Source organism: Tursiops truncatus, chromosome X (assembly GCF_011762595.2).
Source record: "Tursiops truncatus isolate mTurTru1 chromosome X, mTurTru1.mat.Y, whole genome shotgun sequence".
NCBI lineage: Eukaryota > Metazoa > Chordata > Mammalia > Artiodactyla > Delphinidae > Tursiops > Tursiops truncatus.
Window position 1 is genome coordinate 29,946,580 of NC_047055.1, and position 11,869 is coordinate 29,958,448.

Here is an 11,869-nt window from a genome sequence, read left to right on the forward strand (position 1 = left end):
TTCTTATCTACTAAGTGTTCAGAGTTCAATATTATCCAGAGTTTATTTACTGTGAGTATTATGATAGGTAACTATTAGTCTCAAAAATCATTCTCTCTTGGTGAAATACAAAACGGTTTTCTTCACTGTAAACTGATCTGGTAAGCTTTATTATTTGATGGTCCCTTCTTCCTAATCTAAGATCAGCGACAAGTACAGTTAACATAGACCAATACTTTGGCTACATAAATTAACACTACTTTTGATATTTTAGATAAAATTGGAACAAGGTGGCTGTCCAAGAAGTCAGAAAGACCACATTTTATGTCATGTGTTACATATCTGTCATTACCATCATTGTTTGGTAACAATGGGTAACACCCATCTTCCTTTATTCTCTGTTCGAAATAGAGTCCCTGTAGTTGAACGGTATTCCAGGTTCCATAATGCTGGGGAAGTTTAAAATATTGGCATTGGCTCTGGATAAATTCAGAGTAATTATCAGAATCTTTTTCTTCAGTATTCTAAAAAATAAAAGGTAGTCTAATGGATTTGAGAATAAGCAGTTTATTGGAGACAAAAAGAGCTGCTCTCAGCTCTTAAACTTTTCAGCTTATCAAGCTCTTTCTTGTTCGTGACATGGTCTTTTTTTTATATATATCCTTATTGGAGTATAATCGCTTTACATTGTTGTGTTAGTTTCTGCTGTACAACAAAGTGTATCAGCTATACGTATACATATATATACCCATATCCCCTCCCTCTTGAGCCTCCCTCCCACCCTCCCTATCCCACGCCTCTAGGTCGTCACAAAGCACCAAGCTGATCTCCCTGTGCTATGCGACTGCTTCCCACTAGCTATCTATTTTACGTTTGGTAGTGTATATATGTCCATGCCACTCTCTCGCTTTGTCACAGCTTACCCTTCCCCCTCCCCGTGTCCTCAAGTCCATTCTCTGGTAGGTCTGCGTCTTTATTCCCGTCTTGCCCCTAGGTTCTTCATGACCACTTTTTCTTTTTTTTTTTAGATTCCATATATATATGGAATACCATCTTTGTTTTTCTCTTTCTGACTTACTTCACTCTATATGACAGACTCTAGGTCCAGCCACCTCATTACAAATAACTCGATTTCGTTCCTTTTTATGGCCGAGTAATATTCCATTGCATATATGTGCCACATCTTCTTTATCCATTCATCTGTCAGTGGACACCTAGGTTGCTTCTGTGTCCTGGCTATTGTAAATAGTGCTGCAATGAACATTGTGATACATGTATCTTTTTGAATTATGGTTTTCTCAGGGTATATGCCCAGTAGTGGGATTGCTGGGTCGTATGGTAGTTCTATTTGTAGTTTTTTAAGGAAGCTTCATATTTTTCTCCCTAGTGGCTGTATCAATTTACATTCCCACCAACAGTGCAAGAGGGTTCCCTTTTCTCCACACCCTCTCCAGCATTTATTGTTTCTAGATTTTTTGATGAGGGCCATTCTGACCAGTGTGAGGTGATACCTCATTGTGGTTTTGACTTGCATTTCTCTAATGATTAGTGATGTTGAGCATCTTTTCATGTGTTTGTTGGCAATCTGTATGAGTGACATGGTCTTAATGTTACTGATGTTTCCTACCCATTTTTTTTTTCCCCTTTGTTGTCACAGTGAAATTTTTTCTAAGGCCAGACTTTCCAGATTGTTGGACTAGCTGTCAGGATCATGAACCACACAAGTTTCCCAATATATTTTAATAATCAGACTTTTAAAAGCACTTGACACATTAATACCCTTAGTGTAGAATTGTCATTTCCTCAGTCAACCCACACACATTATTTTCATGTTATTATACTATTTTAAATTTATGGTGTCTGGAAAGAACCAGAAGATGCAAGTAGTGACTTGACACTTTCTTAGAAAAACCACTTATGTAAGTTCATCTTTACAAGTTTACAAATTATAGGTCATTAGCCCTGGCAGTCAGTGGTCATTCTGAAACTTCTTTTCTCTAAGGAAATAGCTCCATTTTTCAGTCACTGCTTGCTTGGTAATGCTATCACCTCTGTTAATATGCAGCTATTAAGTTTTCAATATATTGTTCCTAATATTTATATTCTGAGAATTTATCATCTTCAGGCCAAGGAGAGTTGTTATATAAGACTGAGGCGCTAGAGGCTTCCTTCTTCTGACTTAATCCTTACCCTGTTTGAGTTCTTCCCACGTTATGCTCAATTGGAAACAAGAAGTAGACTACCCCGTTGGGCAAGCGGCTGGCTTCCTTGCTCATGACCTTCAGAAATCACCCCTTTAATGTCTTATTAAAAACAGTCTTCTGTGTTTCAGTTTGAAAGTGACAGGATACAAGAGAATCATGCTTTTCATGAGCTGTTCCTAAATTTGTAATAACTGTTTGATTATATTTAGACTTTAAAAACACAATCGCCCAGAGCTTAAACCTAAGGATAATGATTTAAATATTCTTAAAAAATACTCCCCGTCTAGATGGTAAACAGAGGTCCATTTTTATCTTAATTCATAAACTGTGTTTTCACAAATAAATGTATGATTATAATATAGACACAAACCCTCAATACCGAAGGACAACTATAATTCCATCTGGAGGGCAACTATTTGATATTTCTTTCCGTTTGAAAGTTTCTCCTAGAATCTATAAGCAACTAAGCTTTTGTAGAAGATAATTGCTTCCCTTAAAATCAGCATACCCAGCAAATCCATTCTGTGCTGCATATTTGAAGTTAAAATATATTGGAAGTTTGTTTTAAAAAATCACGTGATTGACTTATTAAGCACACTCCAATATAGAGTCTTGATTCCAGGAGAATCTTCAGGCCCCAAAGAGTCATTATATAAAACCAAGTAGCAAGCAGGTTCGTTTTGTTTGGTTTGGTTTTCCGCCTGACCCACCCTACCCCTCTGAGTTCCTCCTATTTTACTCCCATGTGGGGATATGAAGTAGGCGGGTCCGTCTCGTCACATTCTGTATCGTTGAGGTAACCAATCGTGATGTAACCACCCTGATTACCTCCCCAAAGAAGAACATGAATGTGTTCTTCCGAATTCTGTTTATAATGTTTCTCCTTGTGTAAATAAGAAGAGGATATGTGTCAGTTGCCCTTTGTAATTTTCTTAGACCCATTAGTTTGGCAGAATAGTAGATTTTGGTTCTAAAGAAATGCTTGCTTATACTTCTGAATGTTCCAGCGAGGCAGAGTTTTTAACATTTCTCATGTTCCATAAGCGTTTTTTAATGGCATCCCCTCCCTCCGCCCCACACTAACATCTGTTGTAATAACATTCCATCTTAACTGATTGTGTTGACGTAGTCATATGTCTATGTAAATAGAGAAGGGGAGTAGGAATGGGTGTCAGGAAGACGGGATTGATGGGAAAATCATTTCACAGTTTAACAGGTTCATTAGTACCAGTACACCATTTATTCTTCATACACACAATAACCATTGCCTGTATATAATGATGAAAAGAAAACAGTGGCAGCGTTTGCACGACATTTTAGATCATTTTAATGCATTTAGCCTTTTAAAATCTTGCCATGGAGTGTATGGACCCAAGCCCATAGTACATAAAAACGATACTGTTAGCGTGTGTGTGAGCCTGGCTTATTGCTGAAATATAATTCCTTAGAAATGCTACTTTCCTTTGACACTGGGTACAGTGGGAAACTGGGGAAAGCTTAGAGTAGCTGTCACTTAAGTGAAAAGGGGGTCAGTTATTTCTGGTATCTTTCAAAATTGTCATATAAGAAATTGATCTTCCATTGAGGTTTTCTGTATTGAGGAGAAATATGACAGCGCAGATATCTTTCACTTCAGTTAAATAAGTCAGGATTTCAAATAATGAAATAACTTATAGAAAACGTGTTAGATTTTTCCAAATAAATGTACAATAAAATTACTGAAATTTATCAAATGCATCCATATCCCTTAATGGATTTGCAGTTTATTAAGCGACATATTACCAACTGGCACTCTAGGATTCTAGAGACCATCCCCTCTTTGTGGGAGCCATTATTGTCCAAATGGTTTTCTTCAGGACTAATCTCTTTCCTAACCTCAAATAACAAGTAAATTCCACGTCATCCCTTGTGCGCGATTCTGAACTCCAGTGGAATCACCTGAGAAAATAAGAGTCCCTGATGAGTAATGTGACATAACCAACCGAAGTGCAATTCTTAAATTAGGGAGGGTCTCTAATTTAAATACTAGGCCACCAGACTACTGAAGGTGGTTCTCTAGAATAGGGATCAGAAAACTGATCCCTATTGCCAGAAAGGAAATCTTTTTGGCTTTGCAGGCTGTAGGATCTCTGTCACAACTAATCAGCTCCGCTGTTGTATTATGAAAGCAACTATAGACAATTTGTTTATAAACAAATGAGTGAAGTTGTGTTCCCATAAAGCTTTATATATGAACACTGAAATTCGAATTCCATATAATTTTCATATTTCACGAACTATTCTTCTTTTGATATGTGTTTCCAACTCGTTAAAAATGTAAAAGCCATTCATATTTTTATCCTGTTGGCCATACAAAAGCAGACGACGTACTGGATTCGGCTTACAGGCTGTAGTTTGCCTGACCTCCCCTGTTCTAGATTTTCCCAATTACCTCATTACCATTCCTACCTGTCACAGACTGTGATGGACTCACTGCTTTGTGGCTCCAACTCCCTGATGCTCATCCCGTGTCCCCTCCCCCTATCAAGGTGGTTGACACTAACATCTCATTGCCTTGTAAATGTGGAAAATAGAACTAAGGGCATGTATCAATATATAGACTTGTTAGTTAGATATATTCTATTTTAAAACTAAATATATTGATTTTACTAATAACAATCCTGCATGGAGACAGTAAAGATTAAATGATGGGAAAAGCTAAAGGAGATGGGTTATCTAGCTGGAAGAAGACAAGTTTAGGGATGATGAACTATTATATACTTGTTGTGTTACTGGTGATTAATAGCCATCTTACATTTCAGGGACCCCTGTATGAGAAAGTATAGATGGATTCTTATAACCCCCATTACCAAAATAATGCAGTTAACTCAGTGATAGAAGAACAGCATTATCTTTCTACATAGGAAAATTTTAATAATCGTAAAGAGTGAATAGCTATTCAGATTCTAGCTCCCTATAAAAGAATAAGAGGAAACTAATGCAAACTGCATCAGAACAGATTGAATTAGACGCAAAGAAAGAGTGTAACAGTCTAGAAATTTCAAAGGTCAAGGCAGAATTCTTCATTAAGAAAAGCACAGAACTGGAGTAAAAGCTACCTTTGACATCAAATAGATGGAAGGCAGTCTTTAAAACCCTTCTGATAGGATGTGTGATTAGACTACATTCTTTTATCGGATAAAACCCTACCATTAATGATATACATTCAGGAGGATTTTGCTTGTCGATTAGGCAAAAGTCATGCTGAAGGCAAATGGAACTGAACATTCAAGAAGACATCCAGGACTTCCCTGGTGGCACAGTGGTTAAGAATGCTCCTGCCAATGCAGGGGACACGGGTTTGAGCCCTGGTCCAGGAAGATCCCACATGCTGCAGAGCAACTAAGCCTGTGTGCCACAACTAGTGAAGCCCGCACACATAGAGCCTGTGCTCCGCAACAAGAGAAGCCACCGCAGTGAAAAGCCCGTGCACCTCAACGAAGAGTAGCCCCCGCTCGCCGCAACTAGAGAAAGCCCGTGCGCAGCAACGAGGACCCACCGCAGCCAAAAATAAATTAATTAAAAAAAAAAAAAAGACATCCAGTGACTGAAAATAGTCACAAACAGTATTGGAGCAAACAATTTTAGTTTGTCATTAATTGTGGAAATAGCCCTTATTTGGGGGCAAGATTTTGCAGGATCTTGCTACCTGATGGGAAGGTTTAGAAGATATAGAGTTGGTAAGGGTCCAAGCCTGAAGCAATGAACAAAAATAACAAGAGATAAAAAAAGAGAACAGTTAAAAACCTTTGAAATAAGACTGAAAATTCAAAACTAAAGTAGAAAAGGAAATGAGTAAAGGGATACGAGAAGTGGTATAATACAGGTGTTGTTAGAGGAGAAATAAGTAGTTCATGTAGTGAATTTGATGAAATGAAGTTATTGAAGAGAGTAGAAAATTAATCTCTCTCTCTCTCTAGTTTTGCCTGTTCTCACATTACTGTTGTTTTCTTAAATAGGAAAACTGATTCAAAGGATGATTCATCAATTAGGATTGCATTTGGCTACAAGTAGCCAAATTTTATTCCGGTGGCTTGATCAAATAGCCCCACTCAGTATCCTCCTGCTTCCGTTTCATTGCCTACAACTGTATCATATCATCAATTCCAGCTTCAAGGGAACCTGCTCATTTGAATTTTATTTTGAGTTGGGCACAGTGCTTTCCTGAGCAGTGTTGTGGTTCTGTTAGTAAGAAAAAAGCAGGGTTAGTGGAGACAAGCATTTGGGTTAGCAAGTGGCAGCGTCTGCAATAAATAGTATAAACTTTTCAAATCAGTCTAGATGTTGTACTTTTGACCAGAGTCCTCCTAACATCCCTATTGTTTTTCTGCCTTTTAAAAAAGATCACATTTTCTATCTGTCTGGACTGTCATTGTTCTAGTCTTGAGGTTATAACAGATTGATATTTAAGTAAGATGAGGCCTCAGATACTTTATGTTAAAGATGATAAATTTGTTACTGAGAGGAAGTACCCCTGATAAAAATCTGAACTTCATATTATGCTGCTAATCATCTTCAAGTTAAGAGCAGTACTGACTACAACGGTATTGGGTGGTTATATACAAGCTATTGGCTTTAATGTCTAAATACTGAAAAATTATCGTCAGTGTCCATTTTGTAGTCTGGATATAAAATAAAGCAATAGGCATCAAAACATACACCAGGCAGTGTGCATACTTTCATTTTCAACTTAAAATTTTGCTTCATATCTGTTAACCTTTGTTTCCTATATGGTGTATCATATAGAATCAAAGTGTTTTTCTTCCTTGTGATGTTTTTCATCTTTTCTTCCCACATATGTAGAGCAAAGAAATGGGAGAAATGTCAAATTATAAAGATGTAACAAGATCCTAGAAGAAAAGAAATCCTAGTGATTTCTTTTTTTTTTTTTTTTTGCGGTACGCGGGCCTCTCACTGTTGTGGCCTCTCCTGCTGCGGAGCACAGGCTCTGGACGCGCAGGCTCAGCGGCCATGGCTCACGGGCCCAGCCGCTCCGCGGCATGTGGGATCTTCCTGGACCAGTGCACGAACCCATGTCCCCTGCATCGGCAGGCGGACTCTCAACCACCGTGCCACCAGGGAAGCCCAATACTAGTGATTTCTGCAGCAACAGAAATGTTACCTTATTATATTACGTAGCTCATCTGATGTAACATGTATCAATGTATTAATGGTTCATATTATTAACATAACGTCAATAATTAATATAAGTGACCCCCAAAGAATATCTCATAGCTATAATAGAAATGTTTCAGTTATTTGGATATTATTATTGTTCCACCTAAAAGGAAAAATAATTAATTGCTAAATTTGAAATTATAAATCATTTTTAAAAATTCATTCATTCTTTCCTTTTATTTTTTAAACAACAGCTACAGTAGAATGTTACAATCCAAGAACAAATGAATGGACCTACGTTGCCAAAATGAGTGAGCCCCACTATGGCCATGCTGGAACTGTGTATGGAGGCGTAATGTATATTTCAGGTAAATAATTGCAAATGCAATTAATGTAATACATAGACTTTTAGCTATGTTGCCATCTTTCCATCTGGTGTTAATAATAATCCTGGAAATGGATAACCAAAATATAATTTGTATTGATTTTAGAATATATTTTGTGTGTACATTTGCATATTAATCCTTTGGCATTTTATAAGTTTATAAGACTAGCGGCAAACCAATCCTACTGTAAATACCTTACTTAGAAGAAATTGGAAAGCTTTCAGCTTCTCCAGCTTGCCTTTCAGTCCCCATACCCTGTACTCCAATAACTCGGTACTCTAATAACCACCATTCATATTCTCTATAACAACATTTAATTCATTTTTATTCAGAATTTAGCTAAACTCTATGAGGAAATATATCATTATGTAACATATAAGCTCTACTGTGCATAAAACTTGCTACCAATATACACATAATGCATAATAATGTTCATTCTCTCATTTAGTGCAACCCATAATATATGTTACTCTTGTCCTTAGCATTATAATGGGTTCTACTATGGTGTCATTGCATAAATAATTCTGTGTTGATTACCTGTATTTTGGCCATATGCACATATACTTTTCTGATAAAAAATTCTGAAACAGTTGCAGTTCGCTCAGTGTCCCAGTAACAGCTTTCGTTCTCAAACAGTTGGTGTTCAAATCATCCTTCCGTAGAATTTAGAAAGGAGTCTTATTTTAATGTAATGTTCACTTCAGGTATTGAAATTTTATTCCGTTATTCAGGTTCTTACCATTTGGCCCTGACACAGTCTACCTCTGACAGTTTTCCCCCTTTTGAAGGCCTGCCAGTGTCAGGCCAGCAGTTACGCTATTAGAGAACAAAGGCGATAAGGTGATGTTTGTGGTCTGAGTCTCTGAACGCTGCCTTATGAAATCTCTAATGAAGAAGGATCAGGGAAAGGCCTGTAGTGTATGATTGGCAGGTTTCTGGTGTTAAATATATGAGCAACTATGGGACGTCTTATATTGAAAGAGCCATCCACTAATCAATGATTTACACCATCCACCTATTTTACGTGTGTAGCTGCTATGCCGTTATAAGGAGAGCTCCAGGTCTTCTGGGGGAAAAGAAATGACATTCGAATGGTTCTAGTGGGGCTTTGGCATAACTAGGATACGTTGCGCAAATGACCTTCCCAGTCAAGAGTAGGCTAGGAACCACAGCTGAGTTTCAAACCAAAGAGCACTGTTTTGCTTGCTGACAATTCAGTGAAGTACAGAAAAAATATCTAAAAGCAGAAAAAAAAATCGATTGCCATCTGGCCACCAGACGTAGAGCTCTGAATGATATGGCTAAAGATTAGTTTAGTTTTCTCCCTAATCTGCAGAATATATAGTCTGATCCTTTCATTGTACAGGCTGATTTAGATGTGCTCTAAGAATATCCTTTGTAGATGATATAGACTCAATTGAGCGACAATGAATTGCTGTACATGCAAAATTCCATATATATTCAGCATTCTAATTCTTTAGCTTTTTAAGAGAGGACATTACCCACCCTCACCCTACCCACCCAAAACTCTACAAAAATAATCAGTTCCGAACATTCGTCTAAGCTTGTACATTTGCACGATACTTTCAACTTTTCCGAAGCACTGTGATTTATTTCAGTTCATGGTCACAATCCTAATGAGAGAACTAGAGTGGACATTCTTATCTGAGAAATGAGGAAACGGGCACCTAGGCTTTAAAGTGCCCTAGCCCTGTGCTCAGCACCCAGAGGGTGCTCGCTGAAGGGCAGCAGAAGTGAATGATGCTTTGTAGTTGGGATTTCCTGTAAACCCAACTCTAAGAGTGGCCAAAATATATTTTCATTCTGTAAAGCCTCTTAAATCCCATGGGTCTCTGTCTGAGAAAGTCATTACAATAATATAAGCTGCATTTTTGTTCTTTAAGGAGATGAAAATATTATTTTCTTTATTTTTAATCCAGAGAAAGTATAGCAGGGAGACATTTATAAGAACAAGGTTGATAAGCTCTAAAATGTCATAATACCTGGATAGACGTTAATTATCTGTGACCTGTGACAGAGAGTCTCCTATTTACTTTTGCATTTTTATAATAATCTGTTTACCCCATGCCTGTAATTTTCATTCTCTAGGAGGAATTACTCATGACACTTTCCAAAAGGAGCTCATGTGCTTTGACCCTGATACTGACAAATGGATCCAGAAGGCGCCAATGACCACTGTCAGAGGTCTGCATTGCATGTGTACAGTGGGAGAAAGGCTGTATGTCATTGGTGGCAATCACTTCAGAGGAACAAGCGATTATGATGATGTCCTAAGCTGTGAATACTACTCACCGATCCTTGACCAGTGGACCCCAATTGCTGCCATGTTAAGAGGGCAGAGTGATGTTGGGGTCGCTGTCTTTGAAAATAAAATCTACGTGGTTGGTGGGTATTCATGGAATAATCGTTGTATGGTAGAGATAGTGCAGAAATATGATCCAGATAAAGATGAATGGCATAAGGTTTTTGATCTCCCAGAGTCCCTGGGTGGCATCCGAGCTTGCACACTCACAGTTTTTCCACCTGAAGAAACCACACCATCACCTTCTAGAGAGTCCCCTCTTTCTGCACCTTAAGATCGTCCCTCCAACTAAGATGCTGTAGTCCTATCTTTGCAACGTGTCATGGATTCTCTTCTTTCGCCCTCCCCCTTAAGTAGTGTATGTTAGGATTAGCCTCCAGTAATTGATACAAATATTGGAAAAAAGACGACATTGATGTTCTTTGTGCTGTTTGTTTGGTGGTAACAAAACCATTCTGGAAATGTATCCCATAGAAGCTGATGTTTAACATACGAGGAGGAAAAAAAAAAAAAAAAAGCAAGGCAAAGTATTGTCCATAAGATGTTTCTGCAGTACTTTTTTGATGCTGTGTACTGGGTGTAAGGTATTTGTCATCTTACATTAGAAAGCCCAATAAACCAAGTTGAAGGTGGATTATAGTAAATGTACAACTGTGCTAACTAGGCTTCAAAGTAAAAAGTTTTCCTTTCATCTTTGACTGTGAGATGTGAAAGGGAGGTAGCCCGCTCCAACAGGAAACAATAGACAAAAGGTTGCCAACTCGCATGAGCTACCTCCCTCTTCTCATAAAGTATTTTTGACATATCTGTCAGCCCACCTGTCTGTGGGGTACATTGAGAACACATCGAGTTTCTTAGACACACAGGAGAAAGAATAATTGTAATTCACGAATATTAATTTAAAAAAACAGCATGACCCCTCAACTTGTAAGCAAGGCTTTGGGGTTTTTTAAGTGTGTATAAATATAGACACACACATATATCAAATAGAAGAATTTTAAAAACTGAGTAGCACGTCAAACGAATGCAAAAAAGAAAACTTTGAAATTTCTTCCAAAAAGCAGCTTCCATTAAAATGGGAATTCAGTATGCACGTACTGAACGCACATAGGTAGAATCATACTGAATTTAGGTGAATAAGGGCTAGAAATTTTGAGCAACTCAATTTGTCATTTGGCCAAATTTTTCCTTCCAAAACTGTAATCTCCACCTTCTCCTTTGCTGTTGAGGTAACTTACATATTATATGTATTCTGTATACTCAGTTCATAAGATTATTTAGCACAAAGTATAGCAGCTCCACCTGGTGAGAGCTCCTTTCGCTCAGTGAATTCCACTTCCATGTTTTATTTTTCTTGTTCAATAAAAACATTTAATGTCGCTTTGGTGTGAGGTATCCTGTTCTTGTCTGAGTTGGCTTCCTTTGGCTTCCTTTGATTAAATACCTTTCTTTTTTTTTTTTAGTATGCCAAGATCCAAATGATCAGAACTTAAGAGTACTGAACAGCTTGGATTAATGAATACTAATGACTTTCATTCAAGGAAGAAAAGAATTTGACCAGGTCAAACTTCATTGGTGAAAACTCATTGTTGGTTGTCTTTGAGGAATTAGTTTGTAGAAGATGCTAACTGACCCCTCTCCATCCCCACAGGGTAATATATGTCTAAACCACAAGAGCAGTGAAATTTCTGAGGTCGGTTTCCCGGATCTTCCGGAAGATCCATCTTGCCTAATGAGAAGGGATTGTGTAAAATGACTTAAGAGATCTGTTCTCGACCGAAAAAATGTTTTTGTAAGAGATTGATAATTATGTTAGGGCC

The 11,869-nt window shown here is 37.8% G+C and overlaps 1 protein-coding gene across 3 annotated transcripts in view; it reads left to right on the forward strand.

The window, feature by feature from the left end:
• The window catches only part of KLHL13 (kelch like family member 13), a 185,771-nt gene extending 174,178 nt beyond the window's left edge, over window positions 1-11,593 (forward strand). The window contains exons 9-10 of one of the 3 annotated variants that reach the window (XM_073798808.1): window positions 7,595-7,708; window positions 9,836-11,593. In XM_073798808.1, the coding sequence (XP_073654909.1) occupies window positions 7,595-7,708; window positions 9,836-10,323 (602 nt within the window). In that variant the 3' untranslated portion in view covers window positions 10,324-11,593. The remainder of the gene's footprint in view (window positions 1-7,594; window positions 7,709-9,835) is intronic. The other 2 variants (XM_019949592.2, XM_073798809.1) reach the window with 2 other exon arrangements.
• Window positions 11,594-11,869: the final 276 nt, after the last annotated feature.